The sequence below is a fragment of the Polyodon spathula genome, chromosome 3 (assembly GCF_017654505.1).
Source record: "Polyodon spathula isolate WHYD16114869_AA chromosome 3, ASM1765450v1, whole genome shotgun sequence".
NCBI lineage: Eukaryota > Metazoa > Chordata > Actinopteri > Acipenseriformes > Polyodontidae > Polyodon > Polyodon spathula.
In genome coordinates, this window is record NC_054536.1 from 5779892 (window position 1) to 5801924 (window position 22033).

The 22033-nt window shown below is 39.5% G+C and overlaps 1 protein-coding gene across 7 annotated transcripts in view; it reads left to right on the forward strand.

Moving 5' to 3' along the window:
* LOC121311053 (partitioning defective 3 homolog) overlaps positions 1-22033 on the forward strand; it is a 358770-nt gene that overhangs the window by 46822 nt on the left and 289915 nt on the right. For all 7 annotated transcript variants that reach the window (XM_041243850.1, XM_041243852.1, XM_041243853.1 and 4 more), the window contains exon 2: positions 7911-8012. In XM_041243850.1, the coding sequence (XP_041099784.1) occupies positions 7911-8012 (102 nt within the window). The remainder of the gene's footprint in view (positions 1-7910; positions 8013-22033) is intronic.

Consider the following 22033-nt stretch of genomic DNA (forward strand, 5'->3'; position numbering starts at 1 on the left):
TTTGCATTTGGAACCCGCAGTGCTGTTTACTGCTGTATGTGTTGAAAGACTCATTTCTGTAGCTAATCCCAAAAGGGACTTGATGGGGAAACATTGTTAAGATTTGGTCTTTAATGAGCGAAGATAAAAATGCACATAGACAATAAACATACAGAGGTAGTACAAAAAATAGAAAGTGAAATGTTTTGTGTGAATGAGCTGCCCCTAACTTATCGAATTAAGACATTTTTAAAGCTGCTTTCTCCCCTGTTGTTAGTTTCAGTGTTGATGGGCAAGGGCAGACAGAATTTGAGAGTGCTGATAGTCGGTGTTATCTCTTAAGTGCTTCCATATCTAGTAGTTACTAGTTTCATGACAAATCCATTATTGTTTGGTGGTAGGAATGGTTACTGGTATGTATTGTTTTTCAATAAGGTACAGTAATGCCTTTGCAGATTTGTCAGGTCAATGACCTGACATCTCATGGTGGCCCAACACCACACTGACAGTGTATGACAGTGGTTGTCTGTCTCTTTTTTAAACTCTTGTGTCTCAGGTGTTCACAATTAAAAACATTCACAATAATAGGGACTCGCAACAGCAAGATTTTGCTGGCAGAAGTTCTAGACCATTGCTTTTGTGCATTTTTAAAACCTGGGCCTCACTTGAAATAATTGTTCACCCTCAACATTGCGTGCCTTTTTTAAATGTTGTTCAGTCAATGCACCAGTCATGTTGATCTGCTTGCATAACTGACAGTGTCCTCCGGCGTTAAGCTGTAAACAGCAGTACTGTGAAAGTATTAGTTGTGCTGAAATGGGTATTTTGGTTGTTGAACTGTTCATCTCAAACAAACCGCCTCTGACATAAACTGTAGTTGAATTACTGGATTTAAAAAAATAGATATATTCAGCCGTTATGTTCTTGGCAGTACATCTTTACTTGCTGTGTGACAGAGTACCCCAGTCACGTGCGTGGGTCACTGCTGATATACAAGAGAGAGACACATGGAAGTTGTTGTTGAAACGCTGGCACATGCGCGTAGGATTTATTAACACAAAGTAAACAAATGGGTCATGTGACCCTACCAACGACGGTAACGCACAGAGGACTCATACAGGAGACCTGTACAAAAGACACAAAAATAAAACTCTGTACAAAACTACAAGTAAAAGGTGCCACACAGGGCGAGCGCTAGCCTTACTGAACGAGGCGTCCCGCTCCAGGAACCTGCTACACTACGTAACCCTCGCTATACATTACATGTGATCACTATCCCCTAAACTAACATACTGATGAGCTGGTGTTCTTCCGATGACTCCTGCTGCTTCATACGGCCTTGGCTGGGCATTGCCTTCATGAGCACCATCTGCAGTTCAAGGGTTGTGTAGCTGTAGTTCCTGCAGAGCAGGTGCTCTCCTCCTGAGGGTACACAGCGCCCCTCTGTGTAGCATGGCAGAGCAGTGGCCTAGAACGATCCCCACTGGATGTTTTTATGCTGAGGGGCACTCAGTCAAGACCCACCCACCTGCTGGTCAAGGACTGGCACAACCAATCGCTTCCTCTCAACCAAACCTAGCAGGCAGCAAGTCTTAACTGAGCTGCAGCCTGTAAGCAATCATTCAATCAAACAAAGCTACTCCAAAAGGCACACAAAACAAACCCATTTCCACATATAAATTACACCAACACCAATCCCCCTGCTACAGCTGTTACAACCCTCCCCAACCCTCATATGTCATCAAGTAATGTTCTCTTAATTTAATAGTAAATGAGTCTTATAATGAATAAGCATTAGAAAGAAATAAAGTGCTTTAAAATCTTAAGCTGCTGTGAAAAGGTATAAATCCATCCTTTACCAATAGCATTACAAATACGTTATCTTAACTTCTAAGCATTTGAAATGAAACCAAATCCCAATATAAACTTTATGAACGTGTACAACAGTCATTAAGCTTTTTGCATCCTCTCTAACAACGGTACCGTGGGGTAGTCAAGTTGGAACTTGTATAATAGGCAAGCTAAGTCACATGACTCACATCTCCCGCTTAATGGATGGAGAGAGACTTTTTGTAGAAATACCGGCAAAAATTAGATAAATGCATTGCCTATTTATTATATGTATTACTAGCAGTGTAGTGTACATAGAAGATGTGAATTAACATAGTAGATCTTGCTTAAGAAAATCTATTTTAGTAGTGTTCCAGTACCTTCAGATTTAAAACTGTAACACTACCAGGGAAGCTGGTGTTTTGACAGGGCTGCTGTAGATGTACAATATGGACTAAGAAATTGGCACACAGTTGGTTGACCAGATTTCCCAGCGCTTGTAGATGTCTTACCTTTTTAAAGCATTGTTAAAATGTGATTAACTTTTCCTAATCTGCCTGTTTGTTATGGAATTGCCCTGCAGATCTCTTTCATGTTACAGTATATGGTTACTTTGAAATTATATGATTAAGTTGTCGAACTACGTTTGCTGGATCCTTGTTAGGGCATTTAAGATATAGCTGATCCCGAAAGACTGATTTGCATGTACACACCATCCTTGATGCTATTTAAAGCTCTCTTTACTTGGAGGCCTTGATGCAATCGGACGAGAAATCAGGGGAACATGTTAAAACACGCAGTGCTGAAGAGCATGCTGGGTAGTAACTCAGTCTCTCGCGGCTGTAGCAGGCGTTTTAGAATCTTGCTGGCTGTTTTTATCTTGTTGCTCAGCCCCCAGGATGAGTAACAGAACAGCAGTGGTGATACAATAACTGGAGTTGTGTCTTCATTGTTCAGATCTGTTCATTTGCATACAATTACTGTAAGCCTACGGATAATATACTGGAACTGCATGCATGTTTGTTTTCTTTCTTAGGGGAACACTGTTTAACAGAAGCCTGGAAGACTCGCACACATAGAAATCATGATTTTTAGCGCACAAAAATGTTTTTAAGCTTAATTTTAGCTTAATGATAATCAAAAGCTTCCCTGGCAACATTTTTCTTTTGGGAGATGAAACAAACAAAAAAAAAATATTTGTCTGGGTATTGCTTTTGCGTCCATTTGAAATGCACAGTTGCCCAGGGCTGTTTTTTTGGGTCCCGTGAATGCCAGTTAGTTTGAACAGAAGAACACTGGAAGGAGTTAAAACTTCTCTTGTGGAACAACAGAGGTGTCCAGCAATTTGGAAGAAGACAGTGGGTGTGTGTGTGTGAGCTTGTTTACACCACAACCAGCTAGAATGTGGGTGCATTACTATTTTGCAGTCTGGCCATGTTCAGAGGCTGAACAATCTTCCTTTACTATAAAAGTAAAGGCAAAGGGGGCTCCTGAGTGGCTCATCTGGTAAAGGCACTCTGAGTGGAGTGCAGGACGCACCCTATAGCCTGGAGGTCGCCGATTTCGAGTCCAGTCTATTTTATTGCCGACCGTAGACTGGAGCTCCCATGGGGAGAGCGGTCGGCTGACGGCAAACACTCCAGAGGACAGCGTGTGCTCATCTTCGCCACTCCCAAGTCAGCACTGGGTGGTAGCGGTGAGCTGAGCCTAAAAATAATTGGATATGCTTAATTGGGAGAAAATAGTTAAATAATTGGTGATTTTACTACATTTTAGGGAAAAAAAGGTATAGGCAGCAGCTGTGGTATGTACAGCTTACTTTCGCCCAGTGTTTTGACCCTCAGAGCAGTGAACATGTCTGAAGAATGTCAAGAAGCATTCTACAGTCTGATTAGCACTTGCACTACTTTTATCTGGCCTACAGTGAGGCAACATTTAATAATATTATGGTATGCAAAAGCAGCCTAATGCTTGCTTCCTGTGCTCTATGTGCGACTAACGGTCATTGTAAAGAGAGCAGCGGGATCTTCTCCACCTCCTGGAGTGCCCATGCTGTGCTTTGAGATTGAGGGTTTGACGACTCGCAAGTTAACCCATCGAGACCACCCTTCCTTCAGTCTGCTCTTGACAGCTTCCAGAATGTAAAGCACAGAAATAACTGTTCACACACATGGTTACCTGTATAGTGTAACTAAACCGAGCTAATATTTTTCTGTAGTGCCCATTTTTGTTCTTTTGTTAATGTTTTAATACATATATTTGTATTCATGTATCTTCAGCATGTGTAGCACACACCATTTATTATATACAATGCTGTGTCTATCCATATGTGGTTTAACCCCTTTTGTCAGCAATATACTGGCGTATTTAAAGGGTAAATTTCACATTATATACAAACTTTTGCGTATTCAAGCACTCGATATGACATTTTCACTGACAATATGTGTATTTTTTAACGACTCGTGGTGACCAATATAGAAAGAAAATGCCTGAAATGTATCAATAATTCTGGAAACTGCCAAGCATGCTCCGAACGCTTACAAAGTTTCAGTGACGTCAGTTTGAGTTCCCGAAGGATAGAGAAACTGACAGGAATTCGGATTACAGTAATTTGTACAAATGTGACAGCAAAAATGAAAGTGACCCAGGACATGAAGATTCCCAAATGTCTGAAGATGTTAGGAATAGTAATTGAGCAATGCCTTACCGGTTTGTGTCTCAAGTTATTCCTGTAACTCAGCTGCTCCTCCGCAGGGATCGGTTAAATAGTGGGCACAGCCCCACTTTTCTAGCAGTAACCCCATTGAAAATTGAATGTAATTTTTAAAACTGTCAGGGGAGAAATACTCGCCACTAAGAACTAGTAGCTTCACCATAATTGTGATAACGGCCGAATAATTAAAATATATACAATTCTTGTAATTTATCAAATTTATACTTGAGCTGCAGGACAATCGCCAGTTTAGAAAAAAAAAAAAAAACCTATACGGTATATATGTGCCGAGTTTTTACATTTCTGGTGGATGCCAGAACAAACCTGAGTATAAAAATACATCTACTGAAATTTGTATATTAATATACAAAGTTCCACTTTTCTGCAGTAATTTTACAGTGAGCTACCATTTAATTTTTGTTTTACAAACACTGTTTGTGTTTTGTTCGAAAACCACCATGATATAAGTTAAAAGCTTAAGCATATTGTTTAAAGTCAATGCTTTCTGTAGCATCCCAATGTACGCAGTGCTCACACAGATCATGTTTTCGCCTCACGCAAACAGTTCAGTGCTGCTTCCTGCTTCACTGGGTCACGGACGATATTTATGCTTATCGATAATTTTTCAGTGCAATAAAATTCTCTGCAAAAAAATTGTGATTATCGATATTGGAGATTTATTGTTCCGACCATAAAGTAGAGAACAAAATACCTTCACCGTTTGATAAACAAGCCGGATCCAATAAGGATTTCTGAAGTACACAGCCTGTTTATCAAACTGACGTCACTGGCAGCAGTTGCCAGATCGCGTTGTTTTTTGGTTGGGCCGCTCCGGAGAGACTTCAAATCCATTTTTATTAGAAGTTAAACAAAACAATATAAGCAATGTATACATTTTTAGAAAGGTATTATAACGTACTATTTATATGTTGTCAACAAAAAATGTATTTTACATGCTACTTGCACTTTAAGTACAATTTCAGGCTGACAATCCCAAAAATGGTTTAATTGATGATTCTGGACATTGGACTGGGCAGCTTCTCCCCCGCAGCTTTCTCTGGTTCCAGAGTGGATATGTCAGATGGTGTGGGCAGGGGATGGTTGTCTCAGTTCTGTGGAGAGCTGAATGCTAAAGTGACAGTGCTGATAAACATCAGATGAGAACTGTCAGCTCCTCTGCATCAGCCTGCTGCAGTATGAAGAGATGCAGCTTTTTCCTCTTTCCTCTGTAGAAACGTGTCATGAAGGTAAATTTTATTTTGTCCAGGGTGAAGGCTGTCCTATACAGACCTCAGCTCTCTTTTTCTGGCTTGCACAGCGATTTTCATTTGGGGAAAAAAGTGTGCAGTGTTTTCTTTGACATCGCCCTGAAGCAGCCTTATAGAACTTGGCAATGTTCAAATGCAAGTCATTTCAGATTTGTTGTTGAAACTACAGTGAGCTCCCTGTGAGGCAGAAAACAAAAAGCTGTTCCAGAGATAGTCATTTGTATGGCTGTTACAGGTTAAGGGCAACTTGATTTGCAACAGTTTTGTGCTTTGAGAAGGCAACACGTTCTGGGTCTTATTTAGGAAATATGCGCACAGCCACTTCTGCTCGGGCAAAAATGACAGCGTTAGCTAACCTTCGCGATATCGCACAAAAACGTGATTTAGAAGTCAGGTCTCATGGGCGGCATTTGAAACCAAAAAAAAGGAAGGAGACAAAGCGCAAAAAATTAAAAAAAAATGTCCAGCAGCCCAAGTGAGGAGATTGACCAAGTCCCTCATGCAAGGCTACAAAATAAGTCATATTGCTTAATCTGACCTGCCTGGCACTTGCAGTATCTGCAACCTCCACCACTGGGGCTTCAAGTTCAAACATCTGCTTCCCTCAAACCCTGTACTCTTTCCTCCAAGTTCAACATGACATCTGTCACGGAGAGCTATGTTATGTAAAATACAAGCCAGGATGTATTTCTTACTTTCTCAGGAGTGTACTGTAGTGTTCCCCCACTGACATCCAAACATTGGAACCATTAGAATTTTGAGGATTCCAAATGTTTGCTCAATTACAGTACATGTACATTTAAAGGTATGGTTTTACCTCTGTTCAGCAGGGGTCGTGGAGTTGAGCAGCGGTCTCAGTAGCCACCGCTTCAGTGCACCTGTTGTCCCCTATCAATCAGCCTCTCGGACTGTCGTCATCCCGCTGAAACGCAGATGCCACCTGTGAAATAGTGAGAATAAACGACTCGTGAGCGGAGCCAGGATAGTTTGCATACACATTTGTGATGTAGTTGTTGGCAGTGTCACACTCTACTTGCACATTGACTTATGATTTATGTAGAGGTGTGTTGGTGCGTGTAGCTGCACGTGTGTGCAATGGATGACTCCCAGGAGACCAGGAAACCCATACCTCCCAAGAAAACCCTGCTTTGTATTTTGTTGCAGATTGTGAGAGACAGGGAAATGGATTCATTATCCTGTAGCTTTACTAAGTCTGCAGTTACATCTCACACTTCACATGATACAGCCAATTGGCTCATGCCTGCAGTATAACCCACAGCACGGTGGAATGAGCCAGTGACACAAAATGTTAGTGCAGCAGATACCCTTACTGCTACAGGCAAATAGTATGCTCTGTGCATGTCTCCTTCCAGTTCAGCCTGAAGCAGTTGTTAGTTGTCAGTGATTGTCCATTAAAGTGAAATTGCTTCATACATTGTGTGTCCGACAGGCTCAGAAAAGACAGATGACTTCAAAATATTTGGCGGTGTCTCTTTCTCCTCCTCCTCTCTGTCTGGCCAAATAGAAATCCAGTGCGCCCTCCAAAATTACATATAATGGAATGCAGCTGTTGTAGAATTTCCATGTTAAATTGTGCGCTGTGTTTTAATCTGCACCATGAAACCAGTCTTAAAACTTGAGTGCCATCTGGTTGGCAATTTTCATATTCAGTCTACAATGCACACTTTTTACACAGATTGACTGTGTCGCATGTTGTGTGGTATGGCCACATTTGAATACATTCTCCCAGGTGCAGTATTTTCCTGATACTGTGTTGGGACCAGAGCTAACATATTTCAGAATTGCATAATAAGGATTATTGTTTAATTCCTTGTTTGCATGTGCTGCTGATAAATTGATTTAGAAGAAATTGCCAGCATTAAAACCATTATTATAGGAAGAAAAGTGACTATTGCATTGGGTTTAACGCTGAACACTATCTTGACTCGAAAGTCTGCACAGCTTAGAAGAGGTCAAGGTGTTTGAGTGCAACAGGTCATCCACCCTGCTGTCAACAAGAACACTGGGTTTCTGTACTGACCTGACTTGGCTTGGAAGAGGCTTTAGGTTTACACACAAGTTATTTCTTTCTTTTAGTGATTTATTTTTTGCTTTTGCAGGATCACGGCTACTGGTTACAAGTCCATCGTTTGGAGCACAGTGACGGGGGCATCTTGGATCTTGATGATGTTCTGTGTGACGTGGCTGATGACAAAGACCTGGTGAGTCTTACAAATTCAGACTGTTGGGTTTTCAGTAATTCTGTAACAATCACGTTTAGAAAACCAATTTCTGACCTGATGAGAGTTCAACCTCCCTAGGAAGTGAATTACAAGTGTACAAGGAGGCCTAGCTTGGACTGGTACCTAGGGAGTGAATTACAAGTGTACAAGGAGGCCTAGCTTGGACTGGTACCTAGGAAGTGAATTACAAGTGTACAAGGAGGCCTAGCTTGGACTGGTACCTAGGAAGTGAATTACAAGTGTACAAGGAGGCCTAGCTTGGACTGGTACCTAAGAAGTGAATTACAAGTGTACAAGGTAGCCTAGCTTGGATTGGTACCTAGGAAGTGAATTACAAGTGTACAAGGAGGCCTAGCTTGGACTGGTACCTAGGAAGTGAATTACAAGTGTACAAGGAGGCCTAGCTTGGACTGGTACCTAAGAAGTGAATTACAAGTGTACAAGGAGGCCTAGCTTGGACTGGTACCTAGGAAGTGAATTACAAGTGTACAAGGAGGCCTAGCTTGGACTGGTACCTAAGAAGTGAATTACAAGTGTACAAGGTAGCCTAGCTTGGATTTGTACCTAGGAAGTGAATTACAAGTGTACAAGGAGGCCTAGCTTGCACTGCTTTGCAAGTGTTTTTGCTCTTGAGTGAAAAGTAGAATGTTTTGGGAGTACGGCCATTTTTCTTTAGTCATTGATCTTATTACTGTCTTCTTTATGTTGTTTTTGAGAGTATTTCAATATAGAGCTATAAGGAGGTTAAATATGTCACATTGTAACTAGAGAACCACTTCTAACATGTGTTGCTGTTCTGTAGCAAGATATATTAAATAAAGGATTCTTGATGTTTTTGATAAGTGCTATCCTTTGCGTCAAGGAGGCAGGAGATAGAGATAACGAAACATCTGAACCAGGAATATTGAGGAGACTGAATGACACTACTTTAACAAGGAGCCCTCTGATCATTTAAAGGTTAATCCTTGCATTTGCAAAGCCTCTGCAGCCTCTGATAGCCAATGTTGAGGTGGAAAAGCCACCACTTTGTAAATCATCTGCTTCATTACCTAGCTAATCTACACAATAAATCAATAAAAGACCAGGGGGCCATTTCAGTTTGTATATGTTTTTATGGTGTTGGGGCTTTTGTACCAAACCGAAAGGCAAGCCGATCTCTCGTGGTTAATCCTGAAAGGTGCTTGGCTTGGTTACAGCAGCTCTTGACAAAAAAAAAAAAACAAGTCAGAAGAGACACTATGACTATGAAGGACCCAGTTAATAAGCTCACCTCGTGCATTTCTGGGCTTCAGTTTGTGTTCAAGGAATTCATTGGCACTGCTTTTGACTATTCTATTTAATCCATGGGGTGCGCCATTCTGCACATCTTTCTGATTGATTTATTGAAGGTTTCTCTAAATTTTGACCGCTCATTTTTCATTGACAGAGAGGAAATGTCTCCAAGCTGTGATTTGAGGAATTGCTGCCTATTTTACATGAGTGCAAACTAAGCATTTGCAGTGTTTTATTGCACTGTATGAAATCCATGTTCCTGGGGTTTACTGAGTCTAACCTCTTACCTCTGCTGTGATGTACTGTTAAACAGTTCTTGTGGAAATCAAAAGGGAAGAAAAAAAATGTACCATGTTGGCGTATTTGCAAGTTGTTTTTGTAGGACGATCAGGAGGACTGAAGCTGAATAAATATTTGTCAGGGTGGGTCGTAATGAGATTCTAACACAAAACACTGCAGCAATGGTGCCAGATTCTTTATAAGTGTGTGTGTGTGTGTGTGGGGGGGGGGTTAAGGTCTGTGGAGTGAGGGAGTAAAAGTATACACAGAGTACGACTGCAACTAAACACTGTGTGCTATACAAGTGGCTTTTTTCTTCTGCTGTGCACCAGTTTCTTTTGTCAAAGTGGGAAGGCATGATGCACCCCCACCCAACTCCGGTGCCCCTACACTGCAGTTTAAAAAAAAAAAAAAAAAAAAAAAAAAGCTTTTACTGTTGCATTACAATAGAGACGCATCTAAAGATATACTAGGTCTATCTCTTCAAATGGCTTTATAAATGTACTTGACAGTGCTGTGTGTATTCTCAACAAGATGAAGTGGTAAGCTTCGTTATACTCTGCAGTGTGCAAAACTGTACTTAAATGGGTGAAGTCAAATAGTCAAAACTTTAGTTAAAACACACAATCCTGAGATGCTCTAAAATAGCCCACAATTGTAGGTAATTTAAGATTCAAGCTGACCGTGCAATTTCTAAGGAAAATTTGAACTAAAGTGCACTAAAGGAAGAACTGTTTTTTCTTTAGCTACTTTTACCTCTGTTTTCTTTTTTGTTGAAATGTTACCACCTCCCCCTTCTCTGAGTGCAGAGAAAGATATTATTGTTACAGCTTAGGCCTTAACAGATTTGGATGCCCTCAAACTCTCTGCATTTCAAAGCGAGGCCTGTCGGAAGCAATTTCAAATGCAGTTCCTTTCTTTTAATGTCTTGGTTTCTTTTTTTTTTTTTTTTTTACTTGCCTCGAATTCCAAGGTTATGAGTCATTAATTTGACATTCTCCCCAACCTGTCACTATGATTAGAACTAACTCGTGACCAGGGACCAAAGAAAACCGGCAGGTGCAGATAAATGTCCCTTTTGGTTGTTTCAGAGAAGTAAGACTCCTGTTGCACAGCAGCCGTGTGTTGGTTGTATTGTATTGATTTGACACAGCTGTACTTGTACATATGTCTTATATCACCTTTAAAACCTGGAATGGCTCAAACTGCTATGCAATTGGTGTTATTGCAGAGTAATGCAGTTTCAGGGATGTGAAGCTGGAATGAGGAAAGAAGCCTAGGTCCTAACAGCTAAAATATCTTATGTAAATAAGGCCAGCTTTTGAAGAATTCAGACAAAACAATGGAAACATTTTGTATAGAGACACCCACCAAGTATTTTTTTTTCTTAATGTAAACTTGATGGTAAAATGAGGAATAAGCAATAGCTTGAAACAAATCCTTATATCTTTTGGTAGAGCTTCTGTAAATATGCAGCTCTAGACTGTATAAGGATGTGATGTGCATGACGAAATGGACAGTTAAAAAAATAATTGAATAAAGAAAGAATAAGCATCTATTTATTTCATTCTGTACTAGGTAATTTATATTTAATTTGCGATTTTATATCCCAGAATAAAACCTGGGTACCGAAAACCCGGGTACCCGTTGGCTTTTAAATTACCTGACCCGGGTCTCTCTTTACTACCCAGTTAATTTGAGAATTTAAAGAAAATGTGGAAAATATGACAATGCAGTTGTAAGCGTGTGTCTCTGGCCAGCGTTATAAAGACAACGTTAAGACAAGCTTTGCATTAAGCCTTTTCTTAACTGATAGGATATCAATGTTTTACAGAAAACAATAACACAGCGAGTAGCAAGTACACCTCAATAATAAGAACTGCAGTGACTGTTCTCAGGAACTAAAGCAGAAAGAAAACAGCATAACAACATCCTGTTGGGTTTGTCAGTGATAATGATCTCTATGATCCATTAATAACTGTGTGGCTTCCAATACAGAATGCTTTTCTCCAGTTATTGCACAGATATTGTTTCTTACCGTGAAGATCAAATAAGTAGCCTTATTTAAAAATACAAAGAAAAAGCATACTCACTCCAAAATGCATAAGTTGCAAAATACAAAATTAAATCATTACTCACACACTTACATTTACTTACCTGTTTTGTTTTGGTTTAAATAATAAAAAAATGTAAAAGAAAAAGTGGAGCACATTGTCAGTGTGCTAATGCTTCCTCCTTCTGAATGAAATATTTCCTTGGCAGAGTTTGCAAATTCCGCTTTCTCCTCCTTTGGTAAAGAAATTCCACACAATGCGGCTTTGCTTGGATGTCATGTTTTAAAACAACAACAGCAGAAGAATGTGGCCAATAGATATCACAAAGAATCCTGCAGCATGAAGCACATTTAACATTAACTATTCAAACTATTATTATTATTATTATTATTATTATTATTATTATTATTATTATTATTATAATATAATAATAATAATAATAATAATAATAATAATAATAATAATAATAATAATAATAAAAAAAATATAATAATAAAAAATAATAATAATAATAAAAAATAATAATAATAATATTTCAATGTTTCCAGTACTTAAAAAGGCTGCACAAGTCGATAGATCTGAAGGGCCTAAATGCATGTGAACTATATATTATATAAATATGCATCATGCACTTAAAACATTAATATATGTGATTTTAATTTTTTTAATCCTTACCTGAAAAAGATCTGAGTATTTCGCGATGGGTACCTGGTTCTGGATTTTCTACCCATGCCCACCTCTACTTTTACATCCTTCACCAGTCAGATACGATGGTAGATTTCATAGTATTGTAGCATGCACGGGGAAGGCAGCAGCAGGGCTGGTAGGTGATGTAATCGCATAACAAGACATTAGCCCGATACACGCTCCTTGCAAAGGAGTCGGCTCTTTTGTACAGTGGTATTGGCGTTATGCTTTAGTGTGAGATGTCCGGGTTCAATCCCGCCCTCCGCCTGTGTGTGGATTGCCTTACCCTGTGTGAGTATTTATCGACAGTATTATTTTGATTCTTTTGGTGTACACTAGGGTTTTAAGCGATCAGTAGTGCTGACTTTTTTCTTTGGCTTTTAGTGCTGTGGTGTTAAAGCGCTAGCCCTGTTGCATGACACAATGCACGGAGATGATGATAAACCTGTGCTGTGATGGTGACATCTCAAGGGCTGTAGTTAGTTACAATGTTCTTGATAGCAATGGGCTCAATGCCATGGCATGTATTTTTCAACTGATCTGACCAAATCATTTCACAGGGATAGAAAGATCTGTAAAACAAAAAGGTACAAAAAAGGGCCAATCCCACAAAGATGTGATATAAAATGGAAGTTAAACAGTGTAGAAATATTAAGAATGCTGTCTGAATAGTTCCACACGGGTTTAATTTGAAATTTAAAAAGGCACTGCATCTGAGAGGTGGCACAAATTAACCCTTGGTTCTATGTATAGTTTTATAGAGCAGGATAAGGTAAAAGGTTGGAGTTGGGTCTAACTTGCTTTGCTTTTTTCACGAGGTGTTGGTACAGATTCCTCTCTAAATTCTGGGCCTGTCAATTGACACAGGATTTGTCCCCATAATGCAATAGTAGCAGGAAGCCATACATTCCAGCTTGGTAGCACAGAGACAATTTCATACAATTGGGCCAAGAGGCAAAAATGCCCCCAAAAAACTAAAGTTTACCTAACCCTGAGGACTAAAGAGGGGGGGAGGGGTATATTTTCTGAGCCTCATGTTCACGCTCTGCACCAGTGGTCTACTATATGTGGATACCTATAGTATATCATGATACCAAAATCCTACTATACCTAATGTCGGGGTAAAATAAAAATATCGAAGTATCAGAGTTTTTCGATACCGTTTTTTGTTTTTTTGAGCCTTTAAAACAAAACTCTAATAGTGTGCTTTTAAAAACAATATGAGCAAAGCAGGCGAACGCCGGAGAGAAGCTTGCTGTGGAACTGTTTTGGATTTCAGGTGACCATGGCAATCCTGGTTGAAAGCGAACAGTCAAAATGTCAAACAGATTTTAAGGAAGTGAAAAACAAACGGAGGAAACCCCGCCAATTTATTGAAATATCTTTGAGATTGCCATCCCGATCACTTTGCCAAAGTTCACTTTGCCTGTAGTTTCTTCAGTTATTTTAGTTTTGGAGAATTCCAGTTCATATTACTTATGAAAAACAAGTCACAGCAAAGATAGCACATAAAACAGGAATGTGCTAGAAGCTGATCAAAAGGGAGTTCATTATGGTTTTTTACTTTGTTATTACAGTGCATTTACAAAGTGCAAAAATATAATTTGCCGACATTAAAACTCTACAGCATGTCGGGTATTAGCGGTGTTTTTATATTCTTTGGATTTTGTGTTAATCTGTGTTTTATGTGCATATAATGTGACAGCTGTGGAAAGACCACAATGAATACAGACTTCATTGCTAAAGCAGATCAGTTTAACAGTATCAGTGTGATGACTCATCTGCAGAGGTTCTGAGTCACTGCAAGTCTGCCAATGCAGTTGTCTACAGGTTCAGCATGAAAGCAATAAAAAGTACTGGCAGTTTATTATAGTAAGTATAATGGTAGGTCTATTGTCTAATTTTACTTTATTTTCAAGATTTTTAACAACGAAACGGGCATGATGGGCCAAATGGCCTCGTCTCGCTTTTAACATGTCTTAAGCTCTCAGTGTGCACTGTGGCGTTGTTTTGACGGAGACATTGGGCTTGAAACAGAATTATGTGCTAATAGCACGTAAGAGGAAGGCATCTGCATTAGTGGCCCATTTTGTTTTGGAAATGTAGCGTTTAAATAACATAATTTTTCACTACTGAATTGCGTATGTCAGCAGCGTTTTTAGTAATGCAGTTCGCCAGAAATATTTAATTTTTTTATCCTCCTGAATTAATTTTATTACAATATTTGTAAGCGGTAATTTGCAAAATATCTAACCACTATGACTTTTTAAAACGAACTCAGTGTTTAAAATGAAAGAATACAACCTTTGTGTGTGTGTAATGCAACAGATTACTGTGTGTGTTTAAAAATAAATGTTTTGCTGTGTACATGAATCACTCAGGCTAGTCTAGTTTAGCATTATACTGCGTTTATTTTTTAAAAGATTTGAACAGTATAGATTCATTGAGGTGTTATGTTGTATGTGGCTTTAAGAACATAAGGAATATTACAAACAAGAGGAGGTCCATTTGACCCATCTTGCTCATTTGGTTGTTTATTGATCCAAGCAAGACTTTCTTGCAGTACCCATGTGAATCTGTTTCCACAATTTTTCATTCCTTGTGTGCGTGTGCGTGTGTGTGCGTGTGTGTGTGTGTGTGTGTGTGTGTGTGTATATATATATATATATATATATATATATATATATATATATATATATATCACACACACACAATTGTTAACAGCATTCCACCATGCTGTAGCATTATTAACTGTGTTATTAGTCTCTTATGTACTTTGCGTTTGCAAAAAAGGAATTGTAACATGTAATGGACATAAGAGCCAAAGTATCGCAATAGTATCAAATATCATGATACTATGCATGGTAAAGTATGGATACTCCCTAAATGAGGAATCGCACTCCAGCTGGAAAAGTAGAAGAGAATGGTTGGGGTTTCTCTTGGTAGAAGTGTTGACACCTGGTATTTAAAAAAACAAAAAACAAAAACAAAAACAAAAAAAAACGACTTTAGCGTTACACTCAGGAGACGTTATCCTTAGTGTCAACCTGCTGCTGTGCATTGATCTAACCTATAGGAATCCTTGCATCTCTGGATAAATTGATGGTTTATTTTATTTATTTGCATCACAAGACTCTCCCTGCACACCACATGGCTGTGCCTTTACCAGGTTGCGTCGCTGGGACTGCCACCTTGCCTGACTGTGTAGCTTTTAAAGTGTGTTTCCTTGAACATTTGAGTGCCGTTTAATGTATGTCTACTAAAAGCACAATAACCCATTGTATGTAGGTAAGTGGCCATCCACTCATAGTCCCCACTGAATTATCATTACTCCTGAACATTTAGCAATTAAACTATGCTGTTTCCTAACAGCTAATTAACACCTGTCATCCCAACACAAAGTACACTGAATTAAATGTAAAATAATAAGTGCTTGTATTTTACCCTCTGATTTTTTCACCCCTTTTTACATCAATATCCAGGATGTTTTTATATTGGTATTTGGGCAATTAAGAACTACATTGTGTTGTCTGTTTTGATTTCAGTGATCCTCTGCAAACTATTCAGAGCAATTCTTGTCACAATGTGAGGCTTCCCTATTTCGAATGCACGGTTCATGTTTGTTACAAGACGCTGTTAAACTGAGTGCATATTGCTTTTTATTTTGCAGTGTGCTTGTTGTGACTTGCCTTCTATTGCACCAAAACCCCTTCGGGTATCAGACCTTTTACTTTAGAGGATTATTGTTTGCATTTGTATAATTAAGAAAAGGAAGAAGATAAAAAAGAGCACCCAGTGGATCACTCAATAGTCAGTGTGTTTGCTGTTCTCTTTCATACGCTATGTGAACGTCTCATTTGCGGAGTGCTGTTTTAAAGGGAGAGATGGCTGCATCGGTAATGCATTTATCCCTGGAAGAAGGATGCTGCTTGATCTGCCAGCATTTGGTCAAAGCAGCTGACAAACCCACAAAGGTAGCCTGTGTCGTGTTTGGATCGGAATGCCAGCAATGATTCATGTAGCCTAGCAGTTTACAATTGGAGACCAAGGGCAGCAGGTTAGAACAACTTCAAAAATCAATTGAAAGAGTTTGCCCAGCATTGGTCGATACCACCACTGATTGACCTTCTAAGATGTATGAAGGTTTGATTTCTTAAAGACCTTCAATTACTATACAAGAACACAGCTGTAGGGTTTCCAGAATTCAATCTTTGACAGCCTGCTTCAGTGCATTGTTACGTTCTCCGAATATATATATTTTTTTCATACAGTAATTGGGACTTCCTGTTTTAAGTTTGCTACAATTTGAAATAGCAGTTATTCCCTTTTAGTTGAGTTCATTGGATTTTTAGACCATCATTTCTGATTATTTACTTAAACCCTTAATAATAATAACAAATCTGCCAATCTGCTAATTGCACATGTTTGTAGCAGTGTTATTTGCAGTTGGGCGCAGTCCTAAGGGTTTGTATGATAGCTGTCATTACTGTGAGTCTGGCTAAACCCTCTTTTAAAACGATAAGTAAATAAGAAGCAGACGGAAAGCATATTGATGCACTGCTTTCCTGTACTGGCACGTTTATCTTGTGTTAATATAGTCATGGGTTATAGCTACTACCTGCTGATGGAACTCACAAATGAAGCTGTTCCAATAAGTTATTGGTTTTCTCTTCTTGAAACAGTAATCAAGTTCAGTTGCCCTTGTAAACCATAGTTAAGTAAAAAAAAGAAGTTACAAAGTCAGCCCATTTCTTCCTGTTACTGTGTTTTCAATACTCTACTAAGGTATTGTCAGTTAAGAACAGAGATATCCCACTACTGTACTTCATCACTGGACCGTAAATCAATACAGTACCCACTTGTAACACAAAAAGCCTATTGAAGAACTCCACCCCAGTGCATCTTTACCCTTCAAAAGTTCCGGATTGCATTCCCTGATTCCCACACAAGTAGAGTACGATGCAGTAAGGTTGTAAAACCACTAAATACAGTGTCTCTCTGCAGCTCAGTCCAAATAAAAGTGCGCGTCTCCATGGAGAGTTCCTCTCTGCGTTGCCACAAAATGCGCTTTGGCAGAGAGTTGAAGCTCTCGAGGGGAGGGGAGGGGAGAAAGCAAAGAGCTGAGCGCTTCATGTTAATTAAAATACTACTCGCTGCAAATAGTGGCTGTTGGTAAACCAGTTTAATCAGTGACTTAAAACATGTTTTATTTATTTATTTTTTAGCTGATATGCAGTTGATGTGTCTACTACATTTTTGTGCAGCACAAACTTTTGATAGTCAGGGATTTTCAAAAGAGGCCATGTGGTGCCTTGAAGTGGAAACGTTCGGACAGGACCTTGTGTTGTGCTGCTCAACATTGAGAGATTGGATTGCTACACCTTTTAAAGTGGTTCTTGCTAAGAACACGATTCAATAGATCTAGCCTGTTGTGCATTCCATTCACTATGCAGTAGGTCTCAAATAAGCAGTTTTGAAAGATATGCTATAGTAAACATATGTATTTTAAAACCTGGTCTGTGGTACTGTACTATGTGTTTGCAAACCCTGATCCGTCAGTAACCTGCTTTGACCCCGAAAGACAATGCTGAGATGAAATGACCTAGAAAGGGAAACGATAACAGACCGTATAGGGATGAAGACTGTGTGCTTTATTGCAATGTTGAAGGACTCATTTCCTTGGCATGTTTTTCTGTTTGTCTCTGGGGCCAGTGCTTGCTCGCCTGTAAATTAGCTAATTTGTTTCAGGTTTCATCACCCACTCCCAGCCTACATTTAATAGGAACAATATGCTATTCTTGCATCCCTGTGGTGCAAACTGCAGTTGCGAATCAAGTCTCGATGCAAAATCCCTTTATAGAGCTGGCAGGTTGAGCACATCTCTCGCAGGGGAGCTCTCTGAATCACTGATCTCACTGTAAATTGTTCTAGTTTGTGTGAAGAAAATAAGGTTTTATTACACTCTTTCTCTCTATCTATCTATGTGTGTATGTATATATTTATGTATGTATGTATTGCGTTAGTACAACAGCTTCAATCTTATAGTGCCTTGCCATTATACATATCAATATTATTTGTGCTGCAGCATACTTCACCCTACAGTATAATATGTTCATGTTACAGTTGAGACTATGACAAGAAAATACACACTAATGTATAGGGCGCATATAACTTGAGATATATAAATGTTTTCTGAAAGTAAAAAATAAATTGGCTTTCTTCTCGTATGCATTTAGAATCCAGTTTAGTGGTGTGCATTCAGCCCTGTTTTATTGCATGTACTGTATCTGACAGTAGGCTAGTTTGGAATTGAATACTCTGGGCATTGCCATCAAATGGTAATCCTTTTCTTTAGGTTTAGGGTGGTCTTATAGAGGCGGTGCCAGCCTTTTGCAACTGGCCAACTAGCTAAGGGTTTTTGTGACAACTCCTGGTTGGCCTTGGTTACTATGGGAATAAGGACACAGAACTAGGCTGTGTGTCTGTGTGCACATGCAAGCTAATATCTCCTGAAGTTCTTCAAATCTTTATCTACGCTTTCCTGAACACAGCCAGTCATATTGCAACAATATAGTTTCACTTTAATTGCCAGAGATTTGCAGGCTGTATTGTGGCTCTGTATTGTTTATATTAATTTTGTATGCCAGCTTTCTCCATGAAAAGAATTAAGGATGCAACAGCAGCAGGTTGGCTACATGATTTCACATTGGCATGCTCTACCCGGTGTCAGGGGGGGTCGGCTATGTGATTTCACACTGGCATGCTTTAATCGGGTCTGACCCGGTGTCAAGCGGGTCAGCTATGTGATTTCACACTGCTTTTTGAACAAGCAGGGTCGACCTGGGTGACAGAAGCATTGCTCCACGCCATCCCTGCAGCAGTCTGGCTCATGGTTTGTCACAATCGTCTGCTTACGAACGCCCATCATGCATTTTTGTGTGTCGACCCTGGTCAGAGTGTGTCAACCCACATCCTGAGATGGGTCGCTGTCAACCGGGATGAGCTAGGGTCGACCCCAGATATGTGGTTTCACACTATGTGGGATTATGACCCAAGCAGCCACAGCGTGGGAGGGGCTTGAGAGGATTTCTCGTGTTTTTGTCAGGCCCTATTATCTAAATGCCCAGCATCACAGATGAGACTGGTCATTTCATAGAATTAAAGAGCTTTGAGAAATGTCTTTGTCTCAGGGTAACTGAGATGAAGCACCATGGCTGACATTGCTGTAGGACTGTCTAAGAGGTTCCACAGCAAGTCTGTTGCGGAGCTAGTTCAAGGTTGGACTTAGTGGTCAAATTTGACCTGAATTCAGAAGGTTGCAGAGTGGGAATCGGGCATGGGCAAGTCGGAGCTGTGAAATTGGCTCCAGGTTGCCATGGAAACTCTGAAAGTAGCTTGTAATCAGGTGGCTTGTTGATTACATGCTGTGAGGCCCAATTTTGTTGCCATCACAGAAACCTGTGTTATAATATTGGAACCACAATTCCAGTAACATTGTCAAATACCCCTCTGTTTTTTTTTTTTTTTGTTTGTTTGTTTATGAGAACACTCTGTGAAAAGCTTTGCTTTGTCTTTCATTCAGTATTTTCTCTAAGGGTCGTGTAAACAAGGGTACTGGAGGGAGAAGAGGCCTTTAGGCACCATGGGTCTTCTGTCATTGAGGTGTGTTTGGGATTAAAGCAAAGTCATAGAAAAAGGCATGCTGGTCAGGAATGACTAAACACATCGTATGAACGACAGGGTAGTTTATCATTTTCTGGAGCCGGCATGGTGTCAGACTGCAGACACTTTGCATTGCTTGTGGAAGCTCTTTGATAAAAGATAAGCTAACATGGTGTGCATGTAGCTGTGCTTGTACGAGCAGCTCCTGTTCGGATGCCATACCTTTGATAATCAGGATGTGGCTCTCTGAAGATCAATGGCCTCAGTGTCCAGTGCGGCGCTTCATAGGAGTAACTGGGGGAAGAGTGAAACAGGGGTTTGCTAACCAGCTCACGTTTGTTGCAAGAAAAAAGGACTTTGATAAAACCAGTATAGACTTTTTAAAAGGGAATGGAAACAATAGTGGTTGTTCCTTTGTTCCATTTGTGTTGCAAGTCTGTTCCTGGGGTGAATGTGGTAAGATCTTAAAATACTGTAGCACTTAAAACCGTGATTCAGAACATATCATGGAAAAGCATTAAGAAACTAGGCATGTATTTATTATCCTATTTACTATGTAGTCATTTGAAATAGGGATGTCACGATATGAAAATACTCTTGTACGATTATTCTGTAGGGTGTTATCGCGATAATTGCGATACAGCACAACATTTTACAAAGAACTACAAAAAAAGAACTATAAAGCTAAAACGTGTTTTACAACATTATAAAACTTCAAATTGAAAACAATATGTTACGATAATTAAAACTATGATAGAATAATCTTCAACATTTATATCATGATTATCTTTTTATCGTCATATTGCAACATCCCTAATTTGAAATAAGATCTTAAAGTTTTGCAAACACTGCACAATGCAGCTTTGTAGAACTATAGGACGAGGTTTCCCCCTTCTGGCTAAATAGCAACTCTGCAAGCAGACAGTCATTTGCCGAGGTACTGAATGGCATTATGAATATTCTCCCACATGCTGTATGTCTCTGGTCTCCTTATACTGGGATATGGCTGTTGAACAACACAATTTAAATTTCAAAATACAACTTTCCAACCTGGAGACTTGTGACACGAGCCACTATATGTTTTCAAACAATCCTCTAAATCAGGGCTACTCATCCCTGGTCTTGGAGGTCTGCTGTCACTCCTGGTTTTTGTTCCAGTTGGACCAATTAAGTGCTTATTAGTTGATTCATTGGTCCAATTAATCAATTTAGAGTACAGTTAGAACAAAGACCAGGAGGAACAGCATCCATCCAGGACCAGGGTTGAGTAGCCCTCTCTAAATAAAGCCCAATCTATTCTTGTTTTAAAGATCTGTGGACTACTAAAGGAAACTGTCAGAGTAAAAAAAAAAAAAAAAAGTATCCTAATCTGTTTTGTTCAGGCTTACACTACTCATATTTTGAAATGACTGCTGGCAAACAGTTTTGCTTTGTGTAGTAATATTTTTTTAGGAACGTTATTACAATTTTTGTATACCTTTACATATGAAAAATTGTGTTTTCATCGATAAAGTAGTACTTTTTTTTTTTTAACTTCGGAAAAGCTGAGCTTTGTTTATTGTCCAGCTACTGTATTTCATGTACAGCTAACATGATATATGATGCTGTTTTTAACTAGAAAATGACCTGTGATTCCTGGAAGACAAAGGCTTGTTACACTTGACTGTGTTGTTTGGTGTTCTATACATGGTGCTGGCGTACATGCATTGACATGTTCGTTGTATTTCCAGTGTATTTTATGTTTCTTTTGTAAAGCTCGGACACGGTATTTGGTTTGTCAAGTTTCTTCAAGCCGTTTTCTTTAGTGACAGGAAACCCGAAGTGTCCACACTGGTGATTCTATAATGCACCGAAGGGCTCTCAATTCCAGGCTCCTGAGTTTCACTGTCACCGAGCTTTGAAACGATCCCCGCCATTGCTGTCCAACTCGAATTCCGGACTTAGTATAAGTACAACCATTGGATAGTGGGATACACCCACTTAGTGGCGTGCTGTCCCAGTAGTCTTTGGTATAGAGTAGGTCCTGTACTTTCAGTAGCAATACCT